Source organism: Triticum dicoccoides, chromosome 1B (assembly GCF_002162155.2).
Source record: "Triticum dicoccoides isolate Atlit2015 ecotype Zavitan chromosome 1B, WEW_v2.0, whole genome shotgun sequence".
Classification (NCBI taxonomy): domain Eukaryota; kingdom Viridiplantae; phylum Streptophyta; class Magnoliopsida; order Poales; family Poaceae; genus Triticum; species Triticum dicoccoides.
This window is the reverse complement of record NC_041381.1, coordinates 28,632,653-28,651,822: the sequence shown is the minus strand read 5'-3', so window position 1 is coordinate 28,651,822 and position 19,170 is coordinate 28,632,653. Positions and strand designations below refer to the sequence as shown.

The following is a 19,170-nucleotide window of genomic DNA, read 5'->3' as shown; positions in this document are numbered from 1 at the left end:
TTAAGTGTGAGTGTGTGTTTTGCCCATCCAGGCGGAAGTTATGTGCACAAAAGAGGAGAACGATTCGATGTGGCGTTAGGATTGAGGGTAATTAACTACTTATGGAGACATAGAGACCTTGAACGTGCATGTGTGAGAGGTATACATGTATACGTGGGATGTGTGTGTGTGTGCGCGCGCATGATCGAGATGAAAGAAAGAAGACATAAGTCCTAAGATCAACGACATGGGAGAGACGGATCGGTATGACAATATGCATGCATGTGAGAATGCAGGGAAGAAGGCCCGACAATTGAGCATGTGTTTTTGTCTTTAAGAGATAGTGGTGTGGGCTGGAGCATGCATCTATGGCAAGTAGAGGGGGTGAGGCGCAACGATTGTGCAAAAGAGATCAACCTATAAATGCATATGTATGGATAGACATATATAGTGTGGGTGATAGGAAGCAAGACTCCGTGCGAGAAAGAAATGTTGATGGAGAAACTACAGATAGATACAGAGATGGAGATTCTAGCTAGAGAGACATCCATTAGTTTGGGTGTCGGAGATGACCGTCGGGTGGTTCAAAGGGTGAGGTTATATATGTGTGTGAGCGGGCACTTGACTGTATGCATGTAGAGAGAAACATATGTAGTGTGCGTGATAGGAATCAAGAGTGAGGGAGAGAAAGAAGGTTGATGGAGAAACAGATAAACAGAAAGATAAAAATGCTAGCTAGTGTGCGCTAGAGATAGGAGTCGAGTGGATCAGAAGGCTGGGTTATGTGTGTGGGTGTGAGAGAGATAGAGAGAGGGTGCATGTGAGTCACATACAAACAAATATCAGAGAGAAATGAGATCCAGATAGACGGAGTTTTGTGTTTGCGAGAGAGAAAGATATTTCACAACGAGAGTGATAGCTAGAGAGACATATGAGGGAACGCAAGATATCTCTAGGGAGAGAGGGTGTGTTTGAGCGACATACAAGAGAACAATGGAGAAATATGAGACCCTGGGAGACAGAGTTTGTGTTTGTGTGTGAGAAAGAGATATTGAAGAGGAAGAGTCGTAGGTTCTCATATCTAAGGAGCGAAAGACATCTCTGTATGAGGGGTGTGCGAGTGGCACACATGGGGATAGTTGAGAGAAATGAGACCCCGGGAGACAAAGTTTTGTGTTTGTGTGAGAGAAAGAGATTCCACATGGAGAATCATAGCTAGAGACACATAGCAGGGAGCGAGATATACTTAGAGAGAGATAGAGTGATGAAGGTAGATGGAGAGAGTACCGTCAGTGTGTTACAAAGATAAAAGATCATTGTCGACATACAGGTAGCACGAGAGATGCCTAAGCGACGATGAACGCGTATAGGTCCAGAGAGATAGTCCTATATAAGCATGAGTGATAGCTATATGAGACGAATATCTGGATTAAAGGGGATTCAAATATTTAAACTGGAGATCACGACATCGATAATATCATAACGCAAATTGGGGTATCAAACATGCATATTCATTTGAATTTGGGCACACGTGTAATGTTATATAGTTTATCAATATTGGTGATCCATAGATTCTTCAATTACAAACAATGCATGGTTTATATGCAATTAATGTCTAAACGGGATTACACGATATGTTGTTGCGTGTGTGAAACACATTATACATGTTTGAGAAGTTAAAAAAAACCCGCATGAAACACACGTTAATTGGAGACAGTTAGCGAGGAATGCATACATTGGATTTCAACATAAAGTGGTTTCAAATATTTGAAAATCCAAATTGATGGATACAACCTTATGAATCTGAGATCATGCCATTTGTAAACCATATTTATGTATAAATGGTGTTGTGCTTTTGAAAGTATATATGTAAAAAAATGATGTATATAGAATGTAATTCCAATTGAAAATGGATCCCGCCCAAAAAAATAGTAGAATACAAACGGGATTCAAATTGAGTTGGCACGGTAAACGTGCATTGTGCAAAATTTGAACGAAGCGGGGAAAGTCACAGTAACCGCCTGAAACCAAAATCTGCGAGATGGAAATCACTACTGCCTATCCCAGCCGCGCAAAGCCTATCTGCTGGATTTCTATAGGTTTCGATAGGGGTAGGTTTGTAATTTCACCCAAACGTGACGTAACCGCCTCTCACCTGAATTCATACACGGTGGGCGCCAAAACACAGTGTGCCCTCGGCCAAAATCGACTCCCTCCCTGATTCATATTCATACACGGTGGGCGCCGAAAACAAACTCTCGTTGGCAAATATTCGGTGTATGCGAGATTACCGTCCTATCCCCAACCGACTAATGTTGCTGTGATGTAGTAGAAATTTGAAACGGGGGCTAAGTTTGTAAATTTCCTCGCATTTGAGACAAGTGTGCCCTGAATACATGGTTCCCCCCTTCCTCTCTACCTCCCTTTTCCCCATTCGCACTCCGTGGGCGCCGAAACACCCTCTCCACCCCACCCTCCTCCGTCCGCCGCCATCCGCCACCCCATCCACCGCCGTCCTCCTCCACCATGCCGGAGCTGATACCCCGATGCTGCCGTCCATTACAAGAGATCGACCTCTCTCATCCACGCCTTTGGACCGGGATCCTACCATCCCGTCCTCTCGCTTCATCCCCGCCGTCGTCCACCTTGTCGGCGCCGCTCCTACGACCGTCTCGTCCACCGCGCCCTGCCGCCACGGTCTACCCTCCTAGATCTGCTTCCACGCTGCCGACAGCCATCGCTACCGCAGCACCGTCAAATTCTCACCAGATGTGTACACGGCGCCGCACCAAAGGCGGTACTCTTTCGTATCTGGTCAACTTATTTACCGCAGCAAGAAAATAGATTGCCACTGCTTTACTCTGATTTCTTGTCTTGGTTGCGAAGTTGCCTTTGTCCGGTTTGCACCTTCAGATCCGCCATGGCACGCTCAACACTATACTCCCAATGCTTATGGTTTTCCCCTTTTATATTCCACACTAGTTAAATCACAGTAGACTAAATTTCAAAATTGGGTCAGTCGATTTTTCAGAGCTCGCCGGAGTTCGCCGGTGCGATCCAAGGGGCTCGGGTGGTTGTGGGGCCTCACCGAATGAAGAAAACTCAACGCGGGTGGGGGTGGGGGTGGCGGAGGAACAAAGGCGGTGGGGCCGGTGGTCCGGCTGGCGGCCCGTGCGGTGTTCTGTATGGGAAGAATCAGAGACGAGGAAGAAGAAGGGTTAGGAGACGTAGGATCTTCATCCAACCGCCTGAAATGGTCGAGAGATAGCTGGGGGTTGCATTCTTAATGCGCTCTGGTTCATCATGTGTGGGCACTGCACAACCAACATTTTATTATCCAAAATCTGCTTGCTCTTCTTTACCATGTTCGATAGTGCTGGCCTGTACGTGATCGATAGGCTTTCAATTACTAGCGGCAGTACAACACCGTATTTTCAAGCCAGTTCCACTTTCCCGATTTATATATCGTGGTTATGGTGTACCCCTGTTATGTACACTATGATCTGCCTAGTTGTTGTGTGGTCTTGTTATCATGGTTTGGCAATAAACTATGTATACAGTATATTATGAACCTATCATCTGCCAGCTATCCTTACTTCTGGAGCCTATTTTTTGTGTACTTGTGCCAGATTATATAAATGCACACACGATATTACAGCACACATGAGCTCTCTCATCAGAATCCAGTGATAGCACATAAGTGTTTACAGGGGCACCCCTATATTAGAATATCATCTACATTACAAATATAATCTCATAACTATTTATGTTTTCATGGTTCTCAGATATTATACGCAATTACAGTGAATATCAGAATCCTCGCATCAGAAGAATATTGTGGAACACTACAATGACTTACAAAATTGGCACCAAGGCATTGAGTGCCATTCTGGAAGCAATGAAACTCGTACGCTCCCCACCTATTGATTCTTGTTCAGAATATCATTCTAATGACTATTCTAACCTCGAGGAGTTAAAGGCAGATGGCCTGTCCTGTTCACCCATCAAGGTGCTTGTTCTAATTTGGCAAGGTTTTATTGTTTGCGCGTATCTTGCATATGTTGTCTTGCATTTCTTCTACTTTGTTGCACCACCATCTGCTTAGTTTACTCATCATATAACTCGAGATGCTATGCCCATCCATTATCAATACATATTCCATCTATCGTCATACCATGTTTTTTCCACTCAAATGCTGTTCTTGTGCATCAGACATCAAAAAGGAAGAGGGTGATTGCCGAACCTGAAGGAGCACCAACAAAGTCCTTGAAAAACATGGTGGTGCCGGAGAAATCAGACAGCGCCCCACTTATATTGGCTGTACAACCAGTGACACAAAACATAGGACCGACTCCAGCAGACTGTACCCATACTTCACTGGCCACACCACTAGCCCCACCACACAGGACCTGCACTCCAGCAAAAGGTATACCGATTTCATTTGCCATAGCACCAGCCGTACCACAGAAAAATCCCACTCCAGCAAAAAGTACGGCAAGTCCACTGGCCTAAGACCTATCCCAATTGCAGAGACGGCCAATTCCTGCAGATTGGAATCCCATTCCATTTATTCCCAGTTTAAAAGACAATGCTTTCAATGTTGTTAGGGACTACGTGCATATATTCCCATCATGGGAAGATTATAGTGAAGATAAACACCATTTTCACATCTTCCTATCCAACTTACATGTAAGTGCTATTATTCATGGTTATTATTTTCCTATTTTCTGCTGATCGAACACATCAATGATTTACATTACATTGTTGTAACTAGGTGAGGGTCAATCTGGATAGTCATGACGAGCAAAGCTTGCTTGTGCTTTTCAAGGAAGCATTGCAGCAGTGTCGGTGTTACCTGAGGAAATCATACTTTGATGGCAAGTCTATAAACAAATTTCTGGTGAAGTCTCCTATGCTAAATTTAGAAGATATTGAATGGAAAAACCTTGTTATGCACTGGTCTCGTTCCCAGGATGAGGTACTGTCTATGAAATCACATGACAATTTGAACTTCTACTTTTCCGCATGTGCCTTACGGATCTTTTTTGCAGGAAATCAGCTCGAAGAAGAATTCTGGTTTGAAAAGAACGATAGGATATCGCAAATATGCTGCCTGCTGCTTTGCTCTTGTTAGTACCTGTTGTCCTGTATCACTGTACTTGCATACATACCTGGTTCATTATATGACAGCAGTATGCATGATAGCTTGCTTATCAATTGTTCGCTCCAAATTATCTGATCTGTATGAATGGTTACATTAGTGTAGAATATATCCAATGCCAATGAATTTTTTAGCTCTGCATTGTTCTTGTAAGTACATGCTGTCCTTTATGACTGTACTTATATTGACAGGTAGTTGTTCATGTACCATCACTCTGCAGCTTATTTTCCTTTGCCCTCCATTTTCTACACATCAGATCTATATTTACTCTTACCATAAGGTTGGTACTGAAGAAGTTTAGCTGTGCATTGCTCTTGGCTGTGCCTTTTGCTTGTATCGCTGCACATATATTTATAGCTACTTGGTTATGTAGCATCACTCTTCATCTTATCTTAAATATTCTCCATTTTTTTGTATATTATCACATCTATATTTACTCTTAACAAAATGTAGAATAAAGGCGATGCTTATGAAGAACATTTTGTGCTAAACTTCTTGAATTGCCCCCCCCCCCATCAGCATGGACAAGGGCTTTATAGAGCCTGTCTTCACCAGTAATGTAAGTTTGTCCTTCTCAAGCCTTCAAACTTTGTTTTGTATATTTGGTTAGGCATGACTGCAACAACTGTTTATTTTTGATGTTTGCATCAAATTGCATGTTTGAAGTTTATTATGTAGTTCATAAACAAAAGTTTGTCCTTCTCAATTTAAGTTTTCAGTTGTACAACCAAGTTCCTTCTTCATACCATGTAAATTAAACTATATAGAGCAAGTGATCTTCTTTTGCACTACATGTATGCTTTTCTTCATCCGTAATCCAGTGGTGTGGTGAACCTACCCACTACAGCACAATGTCATATTCTGCAATGTCTTAACTATGAACAATGTCATATCATTCTACTATTATTTAAACCGCCTCTTTATTTGCCAATCTAAAATAGGATAAATTGACAGCACACTAACGATTGATACTTATGAGTTCTTGATCTGTAATCCAGTGGTGTCGTGAAGCTGCTAACTCCTTCACAATGTCAATTCCTGCCATGTCTTGACCTGAACAATACCATATTGTGTTAATGCAATTTTAAACTGTGTCACTTTATTCGTCAGTAAGAAAAGTGATGAATTGTCAGCACTGATACTTTTATGTGCAAAACCTGTCATCTGTCTGCTTGTTTATCTTTCAGAGTGAGGAAGATATAAGTGTTGAACAAGCGCAGTCTCATCATCTTGCTCAGCTGCTTGTGCTGCAGCTCCCCAGCAGGGCTAACCTTTCTTGAACTCTATTGAAGTGCTGTCGGTTTTGTATATTATTTTGTCGGCGTGTTTATTTGCACTGGTGGCGATCTTTGATGCCCAGTGTATGTAATCTGCTGTCTGCTTGTGCTTTATTATCATAGTGGCGAACTTTGATGCCCAGTGGATGTAATATGCCGTAATTTCTTTATTGTATAGTCTAGGTTTTTTCTTATTCACGATGCTGCAGTTATTTTACTGTATATATATCCTGTCTTTGCAGTAAACCGGCCAAACCGTAAAATTATGATACATAATCGGGCCGTCATGCAATCACGATGTATGTTCCGCATCATGGGCCCCGTCAAACTGGCCCACTAGTAGATTCGGGCCTTTTATAGGCCGAGTAACCCCTGGCCCTCTTTTCGCAAGAAAACTCAATGGGCTTTTAGGAGGCTGAGAAGTAGGCTGGGCCTGAAACGTGCCGAATAGCTCACGGGCCGGCGGCAGCCCGAAATGGACCCCGGCCCATGATTGTGCGAATCAATTCACGGGCTTTTAACAGGCCAAAGTTGTCTCGGTCCTTGTTTGGCCCAATCAGATATCGGCTGCGAGCAGGCCGGATGCAAACCGGGCCATAGTTAGGCCCAACTATATGATGGGCTTTTAACAGGCCAAAATTAATATAGGGCCGAAATGTTAAATGGGCCCTTAACAGGCCGAAACTAATATCAGGCCGAATTACTAAATGGGCCTTTAGCAAGTGGGCCCAAAAGCATAGCGTCCAGTCAACGGGCCAAATCTGATATGGGCCATAATTGAGCCCAAAACCTCTTAAAGGGCCGGACCTGATCTGGGCCGTGATTTTGCCCAGAAAGTGGGAGGCTTTTAACGGACCGGATCTTATATGGGCCATTACTAGGCCCGGAACGTGGCAGGCCATTAATGGACCAGATCAATTATGGGCCGGCATTTGGCCCAAAACATGGCAGCCAATTAATGGGCCGGCCTACTAGGGTCCTCAAAATCTTGTGGGCCTACAGCTGGGCTGGCCCATTAATGTCGGCGAAATCTCGTGGGCCTTTAGCTGGGCCGGCCCATTATGATCCGCAAGAATTTTGTGGGCCTTTACCTGGGCCGACCATTATGGCACACAAAAATCTTGTGGGCCTTTACTTGGGCCGGCCTATTATGGCCCGCAAAATCTTGTGGGCCTTTACCTGGGCCAGCCCATTATAGTCTGCAAAATCTCGTGGGCCTTTAACTGGACCGGCCCATTATGGGCCGCAAAATCTTGTGGGCCTTTTAGTTGGGCCGGCCCATTTAAACTTGATTGGTTGTGCCACGTGTCGACGTATCATAGGTGCCTTCTGTCCAATGAGTGGATGACATCTGTCCCAACGATGAGCCGACACGTGTTTCCTCCAGCTAATGATGATTTTACACGTGGAAAATCCCATTGGTCGGGGCTGTTAACGGGTTATCGGATCCAAAACCCGACCCGATAGCTTAACGGCGTTCCGTTACGGTGGATGCCACGTGTCGGTCACCCTTGACGAAAGCACTTCTGTAACGCGCGATTTATTGTCATGGAAGTGGACACTTCCGTGATGATAATTTTGGTAATGTCATCGAACACTTCTATGACAGCACAGGTATGACTATCTTGATTCTGTCATAAATTTGTCATGGATGTACATGCATGACAAAAAACGCGACCTACTATGACAAACACGTATCATCACGGAAGTGTATTTTTTTGTAGTGTGATGACTTCACACATAGAAAGTATGAGGCATAAAAGTTGTTGAGAGTTGATAAACGTAGTTCTGGTCATCGTTGCAATTAATAGGAAGTAATAAGGAAAGAGAAGTTTCACATACAAATATATTATCTTGGACATCTTTTATGATTGTGAAGCACTCATTAAGTATGACATGCTAAAAGAGTTGACGTTGGACAAGGAATACAATGTAATGGTTTATGTTTTCTCACATCTCAGTTAAAGTATATTGTCATTGACCTTCCAAACATGTTGAGCTTGCCTTTCCCCCTCATGCTAGCCAAATTCCTTGCACTAAGTAGAAATACTACTTGTGCTTCCAATATCCTTAAACCCAGTTTTGCCATGAGAGTCCATCATACCTACCTATGGATTGAGTAAGATCCTTCAAGTAAGTTGTCATGTTGTAGGCAATAAAAATTGCTATCTAAATATGTATGACTTATTAGTGTAGAGAAAATAAGCTTTATACGATCTTGTTGTGGAAGCAATAAAAGCGATGGACTGCATAATAAAGGTCCACATACAAGGGGCAATATAAAGTGACGTTCTTTTGCATTAAGATTTCATGCATCCAACCCTAAACGCACATGACAACCTCTGCTTCCCTCTGCGAAGGGCCTATCTTTTACTTTATGTTTTTACTTTATGCGTGAGTCAAGGTGATCCTCACCTTTCCCTTTTTCATTTTATCCTTTGGCAACCTCCTCGTGTTTGAAAGATCATGATATATATATCCAATTGGATGTAAGTTAGCATGGACTATTATTGTTGACATCACCTAAAAGTGAATACGTTGGGAGGCAACACAATAAGCCCCTATCTTTCTCAGTGTCCGGCTGAAACTCCATAACCACAAGTATTGCATGAGTGTTAGCAATTGTAGAAGACTACTTGATAGTTGAGTATGTGGACTTGCTGAAAAGCTCTATTGTTGACTCTTTCTGATGTTATGATAAATTGCAATTGCTTCAATGACTGAGATTATAGTTTATTAGTTCCCAATGAAGTTTCTGAACCATGCTTGACATTGTGAATTGATCATTACTTGAGCATAAGAAATCATATGACAAAATCTATATATGTTGTTGTTATAAGAATGATCATGATGCCCTCATGTCCGTATTTTATTTTTATCGACACCTCTATCTCTAAACATGTGGACATATTTTCGATTTCGGCTTCCGCTTGAGGACAAGTGAGGTCTAAGCTTGGTGGAGTTGATACGTCCATTTTGCATCATGCTTTTATATCAATATTTATTGCATTATGGGCTGTTATTACACATTATATCCCAATACTTATGGCTATTCTCTCTTATTTTACAAGGTATACCATGAAGAGGGGGAATGCCGGCAGCTGGAATTCTGGCTGGAAAAGGAGCAAACATTGGAAACCTATTCTGCACTACTCCAAAAATCCTGAAACTCCACGAAACTTATTTTTGGAATTAATAAGAATTATTGAGCAGAACAAACACCTCAGGGGGCTCACACCCTGGCCAGGAGGGTGGGGGGCGCGCCCACCCCTACTGGGGGCGCCCCCTGTCTCCTAGGCCCCCTAGTGGCCCTCCGGTGTCCATCTTCTACTATATGAAGGCTTTTACCCTGGAAAAAAATCGGGGGCAAGCTTACGGGACGAAACTCCGCCACGAGGCGGAACCAATCTAGGGCTCCGGCGGAGCTGTTCTGCCGGGGACACTTCCCTCCAGGAGGGGGAAATCATCACCATCGTCATCACCAACGATCCTCTCATCGGGAGGGGGTCAATCTTCATCAACATCTTCACCAACACCATCTCCTCTCAAAACCCTAGTTCATCTCTTGTATCCAATCTTGTATCAAAACCACAAATTGGTACCTATGGGTTGCTAGTAGTGTTGATTACTCCTTGTAGTTGATGCTAATTGGTTTACTTGGTGGAAGATCATATGTTCAGATCCTTAATGCATATTATTACTCCTCTGATTATGAACATGAATATGCTTTTTGAGTAGTTACGTTTGTTTCTAAGGACATGGGTGAAGTCTTGCTATTAGTAGTCATGTGAATTTGGTATTCGTTCGATATTTTGACGAGATGTATGTTGTCTTTCCTCTAGTGGTGTTATGTGAACGTCGACTACATGACACTTCACCATTATTTGGGCCTAGAGGAAGGCATAGGGAAGTAATAAGTAGATGATGGGTTGCTAGAGTGACAGAAGTTTAAACCTAGTTTATGCATTGCTTTGTTAGGGGCTGATTTGGATCCATATGTTTAATGATGTGGTTAGGTTTACCTTAATACTTCTTTTGTAGTTGCGGATGCTTGCAATAGGGGTTAACCATAAGTGGGATGCTTGTCCAAGTAAAGGCAGTACCCAAGCACCGGTCCACCCACATATCAAATTATCAAAGTACCGAACGCGACTCATATGAGCGTGATGAAAACTAGCTTGACAATAATTCTCATGTGTCCTCGGGAGCTCCTTTCCCATTATAAGAAATTGTCCAGGCTTATCCTTTGCTACAAAAAGGATTGGGCCATCTTGCTGCACTTTATTTACTTTCATTGCTTGTTACTCGTTACAAATTATCTTATCACAAAACTATCTATCACCTACAATTTCAGTGCTTGCAGAGAAAACTTTACTGAAAATCGCTTACCATTTCCTTCTGGTCCTCGTTGGGTTCGACACTCTTACTTATCGAAAGGACTACGATAGATCCCCTACACTTGTGGGTCATCAATGAGCATTACCGAGAGGGCCCAGAGATACCTCTCCAATACACGGAGTGAAAAATCCTAATCTTGATCTATGCCGACCAAACAAACACCTTCGGAGACACCTATAGAGCATCTTTATAATCAACTAGTTACGTTGTGACGTTTGATAGCACAAAAAGTGTTCCTCTGATATTCGGGAGTTGCATAATCTCATAGTCAGAGGAACATGTATAAGTCATGAAGAAAGCAATAGCAATAAAACTTATCAATCATTATACTAAGCTAACAGATAGGTCTTGTCCATCACATCATTCTCTAATGATGTGATCCCGTTCATCAAATGACAACACATGTCTATGTTCATCAAATGACAACACATGTCTATGGTCAGGAAACATAACCAACTCTGATTAACGAGCTAGTCAAGTAGAGGCATACTAGGGACACTTTGTTTTGTCTATGTATTCACACATATACTAAGTTTCCGGTTAATACAATTCTAGCATGAATAATAAAATGTTTATCATGATATAAGGAAATATAAATAACAACTTTATTATTGCCTCTAGGGCATATTTCCTTCAGAACACAACCTACCCGAGTGGGGCGTCCTACACGTACAGGAGCATTATTCATGGTTGGGACCTCCTGAGGGAGGGAGTGGTTTGGCGCATTGGAGATGGAGCGGCTATTAACATCCACCACGAAAATTGGATTCCGAGGGCTGGGAGTTTGAAACCACTTGGCCAACATTTTATGTAGGGAATCACACGAGTGAGTGACCTGCTTTTGACTGAAGGGAATGCATGGGATCATGGCAAAGTGGATGCCATGTTCTCCATGGAGGATGCATATGATATCAAACAGATAATAGTTGGAGGCCCAGGGTGCAGCGATTATTTGGCTTGGAATCATACAAAGTCTGGACAGTTTACTGTCAGGTCAGCTTATCACCTATGTATGGCGCTAAAAAGGACAAAAACCGGACGGCCAGAGTCCACGTCATCGGTTCGAAACCATAAGAGCTGGCTAGCACTTTGGAACACTAATGCTCCTAGGAAGGCTAAAATTCATATGTGGAGGCTGATCAAGAATGGACTACCTGTTGGAGTGGAATTGCATAGGAGAAGAATAAAACCAGGGATTTTTTGCACGGCGTGTGGCAGAGAAGAAACTGTCTTTCATCGCTTCTGGGCATGCCCACACTCAGCCATGTTCTGGAAGGTGCTAAGCTCGGAGAAAGGGATTCCGGTGGCGATCCCACCAGTTTCAGACGAATCCCATGGAGAGCTAGCCTTATGGTTGCTGCAATGGTTTGCCGATGCAGGCGAACATGAGCGGGAGCTGATGGTCCAGGCGGTGTATGGCCTATGGCTTGCACCGAACGAAGCAAGAGATGGCAAAAGAATTATTGATCCGAGATTGGTTGCTGAATCAGTGCACCAACACGTGACAGAATGGGCAAGTATTCATACAAGGGAATCGAAATGCCGCCCTCCAGCACTGGCCGTGAGATGGAGCCCACCGGAGCAAGGCTGGCTCAGGGCATGTACAATGCATAGCCTCAAGATGATGCCTCGCATGTCATGTAGGATTGGATATGACGTAAAGTAGGTTCGGATAGGGAAGCGGGATCCTCTTCAGGAGGCGGGTGCTTGAAGAGAAAAAGTGTGGTCCGGTGACAAAAGCTGAAAAGGTTGGAGTGAAAAGTAGAGATGCATGTATACTAAAGTCTTTATTTTCTATTTCTTAATGAGGCCCACTAGTGATAGCTTGCATTGGGGAAAAAAATAAATGTAGGTGCCTCAAATTACTTTTTGTCATGAGGTATATGTATCCATATGCCACCATTATACATGCCTTCAAAGCAAACTCTGACGGATCAGTGGCTAAACAGCAGGACTGTGGCGGCGGAGGGGTGGTCCTTAGGGACCACGACGGTGCTTTTAGGGGAGGAGCCTGCTATGTTTTCCCTCATGTTTCAGACCCTGAAGTTGCTGAGATTCTGGCTTGTCAAAAGGCTGTGCAGTTTGCAGTAGACAGGGGAGCCTCTAAAGTGCACCTGGAAGTGGATTGTCAATCTGTTGCACTAATGCTTAACGAACAAACTAATGCTGATGGGATGGACACTTGAAGGATTTAAGTTTTCATGGATTTGTAGATCTGGGAATCGAGGAGCCCATTTGTTAGCTAGAGAAGGAGTTAGCTCTGAACTTTGTAATTTTTGGTTGTCTGACCCCCCCGAGTGCATCTTGCATGTAACCTCTGATGAAATCCCAACTGTGGGGTGATTAATAAAGGCTCATGATGATGATTCTAAAAAAAAGGTCCCTGCCCGGCTCAAAAAATGTAGCAGTAGGCTTTGCTCAAAAAAATGTGCTAGCCATGCCGGGCTAGGCACCCCTATGTCTTGGTTTTAGCAAGAAAGGAGGAAGCATTCTACACATATCTATATATATTACAAAAAAACCACTCTTCAAAAACACATTTGAAAAATATTGAAAAAGTATAATAAAATGTTAAACAATAATTTAAAAAATGCCGAACAGGTATTTGAACGTGTTGAATAAGTATTAAAAATGTTAAATAAGTATTCCAAAAATATTGAATAAGCATTCGGACAATGTTGAACGTGTATACAAAAAATATTGATCACTTATTAAAAAATATTTTTTTAGTGGATTAAAAAAATCTTTTTGACATATAAAAAATGTAGAGTGAAAACAAAAAAAAATGTAGAAGAAAAAGAAACCAAACAAAAAATGGAGAAGGACAAAAGAAAACCGAATAAAAGATGGATAAGAAAAAGAAAAACCGAACCAAAAATGGAGAAGAAAAAAGAAAAGCAAACAAAAGAGAAGAAAACCCTGTGAAAAAAGGAAAAAAAAAACGCGTGAAAACAAATAGAAAATCCGGCTTCCTTTGCCTCAAGTATGTTACACGCCTTTTTTAGGGGTATATTTTTTTTTGAGACAATTTTTTTAGGGGTATATCACACGCCTAGTCCTAACCACATCGATGCCCACTTGTCTCATATCTTTCTCTTTTTCATTTAATGTGGGCCGGTCCAATGACGGGCCGGGCACGCGGGCTATCGTGCCGGGCCGACAACACTGGCCCGTTTGGCCAGGTTTGTGCCGGCCGCCTCTCAGCGAAACCCGATTCCCCCGTCTCCGTCTGGCCGCCTCCGCCTCCATCTTCACTTCTTCAATCCCCTCCCCGCCTCCATAAATCCTTCTACTTCGAGCGATGCCGCGGAATCAGACCGCCGGCACGGCCTCCGGTGGAGTGCGGTCGCCGCCGAGTCAAGTCGGGGGTCGGACGCCCTTGTCGGTGGTGCCGCCGCTGAATCAAGTCGCCAATTGGACCGCCGGCACGGTCTCCGGTGGACAAGCCCTGCCGAAGCAAGTCAGGAATCGGACGCCCCCTCCGCCGCCCAAGGGTCAGACGGTCGGCGCGGCCTCCGGTGGAGTGGTGCTGCCCAAGCAAGTTGGGAATCGGACTCCCGTCTCGCTCCCTCCGTCACCGAACCAAGTCCGAAATCGGAGGCTCAGTTCCCTCTCCGCTGGAGAGGTGTCGCCGAGGCAAGTTGGGAATCGGTCGCCCTTGTCGGTCCAGCTGCTGCCGAAGCAACACAAGGATCATCAGACGGTCTCCACTCTCTCCCATGTAGAGGTGCTGCCGAAGCAAGTCGGGAATCATAGGCCCTCGTCGGTGCTACCGAAGCAAGTCGGGAATCAGACACCCTCGTCGGTGCTGCCGCCGCTAAAGCAACACAGGGGTCAGACGGTCGGCGGCACGCTCTCCCATGGAAAGGTGCTGCCGAAGCAAGTCAGGAATCAGACACCCTCGTCGGTGCTGCCGCCGCTAAAGCAACACAGGGGTCAGACGGTCGGCGGCACGCTCTCCCATGGAAAGGTGCTGCCGAAGCAAGTCGGGAATCAGACACCCTCGTCGGTGCTGCCGCCGCTGAAGCAACGCAGAGATCAGACGGTCGGCGGCACGCTCTCCCATGGAAAGGTGCTGCCGAAGCAAGTCGGGAATCGGACGCCCTCATCGGTGCTGCATCACACGAAGCAACACAGGGGTCAGACGATTGGCGGCATGGTATCTGGTGCAAAGGTGCTGCAGAAGCAAGTCGGGAAGCGGACACCCTCGTCAGTGCAGCACAGGGGTCAAACCGTCGGCACGGCTTCCGGTGGAGAGGTGCTGCGGAAGCAAGTCAGGAATTGGACGGCGGTGCTGCCACCGCTGAAGCAACACAGGGATCAGACAGTCGGCACGGTCTCTGGTGGAGAATCCTCACTCCACACCCCACAACAAGGCAGACCAGCCGGTTCCTCAAAATCTAGTGCATGTGCCACTCTCCGCGGCAATACTAGTTTGCATGCTCGTAAGCCATCTGCAGCCACCAACAAAACTATTGATCAAGCTAAGTCAAAGAAGAACAAGGAACTAGAAGAAGCAGAGGACGAAATCCGAAGGCTGAACAAATTGGGCCTGGGAGATGATATCAGCAACGAAGAGTATCGTGCTTATCTCAAACAGCTGCCTGACAAGCCTTATGTCAATCTTTCCACTAAGCTGGATGCTGTGCAGCTGAAAGAGCTCAATGCTCGCCATGAAATGTATCGCATCAAATATTATCAGGTTAGATTCGTAGTCCCATCACCCAGTGTAAGTATGTCATACATGGTACTGTTGAGTCCATGTAGGTTGCTTCGCTTGTGTTAGTATTCAATTAGTAGTTATATGCTGCGTATGATGGTTTTGTAATACCCTGTTCATAGCTAATTTAACCCCATGATTGATCCATTGTCTATAGCTGTCACAACACGTGCCTGAGGATAAGCTTTGCTATGATAAGCTGCAAGAGGACTACCCCCCTGGCTGTCGTCCTATGGGGCAGAGATATTTTAAGTCCTTTGAGGAAGATGATGAATTAGATTGGTCTTTCCACCCTGATTACTGCAAACTTGCTGACCTGGAGGACTACCAACGGCTGGTCCCTCGAAATTATGTACGTGTGTTTTTGTTTTCTGGGCAAGTTGTATGCATCTGCTTATGTTTTGTTGATCTAGTACGATAGACCAGTGTTTAAGCTCATCAGACACTACTCACCAAAACGACAATACTGTTGTTAGATCAAAATATTTATATGGTGTTGTAGTTGTAAAACCTCGTAAAAGATTAAAAAAAACCGTTCCAGTATATTCCTGTTATATTCTTGGGATCCCTATATTCTTGTAGACCAATTCGCACGCATGTTCATGCTGCAGGAGCTGTACGTTTTAATTACTGTTACCTTGAAAGAAGTGTTATATAATGTTATAATAATTTTATAAGCTAGAACGCGATACTCATCAATTTCTGTGAGAAACTAGCCTGTTTGACTAAATACAATTATAGTGCGTATTCAGGACAATTTTCTTTCACCTTGTTGCCTTTTATGTTAATTGCTACCTTATCATGTTAATAATAATAATAATATAGTGAAACTGTTTGTAATTTTTTTCTTCTATCAAGGATAGCAAACTATATTATTTCCTTTAGATGACCTTTTGGCAAATGTATCAAAACTTATAAAATGGTCAAGTATAATTAGCTGATTGTTTGATATTCTTTCTTTTTTTATTGTTGGCTACCTCTCTAATGCCCTTTGGTGTAGGGTGGTTTTGAGTATGTCAATTGGGATGAGTACCACACGGATTGTCATAGCTATGAGATTGAACAAGAATATGTCAAATTTTGTGAAGAATTGTCGAAGAAACTTAAGGTATGCACCATAGATATGATAAAGTTACTCAAATGTGTTTTTTTTTGTACTAACAATCTTTTTTTTTCTCGCGACAGTGGATTGAAGCTTATGTGCTAAGTCAGCCTCCATCTCTTATGGTAAGCATGTCTATACAAAAACACATGGAGTGACACTATATATGTCAATATACATACTTTAGCACCATCATAATTTCTCTTCTATTTTAGTGGGGAAAGATTTTGACCAGAGGAACTTACCAAGCAATCAAGATCGCTACTGACTTCTCGGAGATATATGGGGGCTTAGCCTTTTCTGGCTTCTACGTAGGGTCTCTCGTACACTTGTTATTTTCATTTAGGTGTTATGTATTTAACAATTGCATATTTTTTTAATTCAGGAGTGGTTAGATAGCATGGGTTTTGATGTATGTTGCTACAACGAGTTTGATGGTCTCTATTATGAGATTTGGCAAAGGTACACGATGGAGGTTAGTACTGAACAACCAAGAAATGATTCAGTGATTATAACTCTCATGTTGTGATGCTTTGTGATGTATTTTCCTTTTCTCCCCTTGAACAATTAACAGAAGAAATTCAGGGATGCTTTGTATGAAGTCTATGAACTTAACATGTTCCCGTTACGCCAAGAAAGAATGAGACGTGCACTGGAGAATGACACATTCTGCTCTGACTTGGAAGAGGAGGTAAATTGTTTTCCTTTCTCAGATGGTTTCCAAATTCACATGATATTCATGATTATAGGTGTTTTATATGCTCATCTTTTTCATACTTTTACTTTTCAGTTTCTTGCTTGCACAGCTTGCCTCAAGGAAGTAAGTGCCGTTCTGTGTGTCTCACACTCTTCCGCCATATTTGGATGCAAAGTGTTTTTATAGTTTTTTCTGAATTCCATGATTTCTGAAAAGAACAATAGTTACTTTGTGGCGTCTGGACCTAGTAAATACCATAATTTTACAAGCTGCAGTATTCCTGGTACTATGGTATTTTGGGAGTATTAAAAAATCTACTCCTGCCCTATTTTCTCTAAATAGAGAAACAACTGCATGGGATGTTTTAGTTAGTGTCGCTACTCTGATTTTGTGTCCACTAATTTGGATCTTAGGCATCATCCACTAGGCAGTCAGTTACCAGTGTTACAACATATGTTGCTTTGAAACCGTGTCACATAGTAGAGAATATATAAGTATAGATCTGATATGTTATAGTTTATATACAGAGCCAATTAACCAAACAGTTGTCTTCAATGTGCATGTGCATGCCCAAAAACTAGTTAGATTTTTTTATGATAGCTATGGAACGTAAAATAAGAAAACAGAAACTTCAGTAAATACTACCATCGCCAAATGCTTCGTTGTATTTGTACACTATTTTCTACCTACAACCCAAAATACCATTGATTTTCCAGTACTATAGGTTTTTAAATACTTGGCATCCAAACAGAGAGCCTAGATCGAAACCATCGGAACATTGTTCTTGTGTTTGATGCTATACCTGACCATAGTTTGCAGAGGACAAAAGCAAGATTTCAGAGGATAAAGCCCGGGAGTTGATCGCAGAGGCACTTAGAAAGGAGGTACTTTATTATAAAACTGCATCCGCATACCTGTTTCAAGTTTCAACTATAGTTTACTTAAGTGAAGTTCTTTTTTTTTTTCAGACGCAGAAACCGAAGTTCTATGAGGATTATTGTAGGAAGAAGCTAGATATTGCTCAGGCTATTGGGTTAATTCCCAGTGTACCGTCTTAACTGTTGATCTTCCTGATTCACACCATTTCATTTGTCGCTGGCCAAGTTAGACATGCAGCGTAACCGCCACTAAGTAATTGGCACGTGCCATGCGCATATGTACTGTACAACTCAAGGAATGTAAATTAAGATGGAAATTTTTTCATTCTCCCCTTTTCTTGTTGATCACTCTTTCTTCATCTGATGATCATCAACTGTATCTTGACACTGTTCTTCACAAGCGCTAGAAGAGTGTTCGGCTTCTGTTGGGCACTTACGCGAGCATGGTGATGGAAAGCTCCTCCAAGCAAAGGACGTAGACTCTTGAATCCAACTGCATTGACAAATCACAGGACCGTTCATTACTTGAACCCACATGTCTGCCTTGTAAATTTTGGCTTGGCTGTGGAAAGGGCTTCTTGTTCCCATTTGAATCAATCTTGTTGGATTCACATCACATTACTAACTTATTCTACTGTTATAGATATATCTTGTTAAAAAAAAAGAGGTTACAAATTATCACGGAAATACCTGCAAGGAGTTGCTGAAATTGCTTTACTAGTTGAGAACATATACATATAAAAGTATGATTATATGATTGCAATCTAGTAGAATGCCCGTGCGTTGCCATGGGCTTATGTAGAGAATTTCAAATTCCAATACTCTAGTTATCCAGAAGATAATGGAATGATCAGACAAAAACCCTTCCATGTAGGCCCATTCTTAAAGTTGTACATTGATTTGCCCATGAAAATGATATGTTTCAGTGGCAATATGAAGATAATTCAGAGAGTTACAA

At 42.9% G+C, this 19,170-nt stretch overlaps 1 protein-coding gene across 1 annotated transcript; it reads left to right on the top strand.

The window, feature by feature from the left end:
- The first annotated feature begins 14,022 nt into the window (after positions 1-14,022).
- LOC119300114 lies at positions 14,023-18,736 on the top strand. Its single transcript, XM_037577178.1, has 10 exons — positions 14,023-15,517; positions 15,693-15,887; positions 16,536-16,643; positions 16,721-16,762; positions 16,853-16,948; positions 17,023-17,112; positions 17,212-17,328; positions 17,428-17,457; positions 18,147-18,218; positions 18,303-18,736. The coding sequence occupies exons 1-10, from the start codon at positions 14,117-14,119 to the stop codon at positions 18,390-18,392; spliced, it is 2,241 nt and encodes a 746-aa protein (XP_037433075.1). The 5' UTR covers positions 14,023-14,116; the 3' UTR covers positions 18,393-18,736.
- Positions 18,737-19,170: the final 434 nt, after the last annotated feature.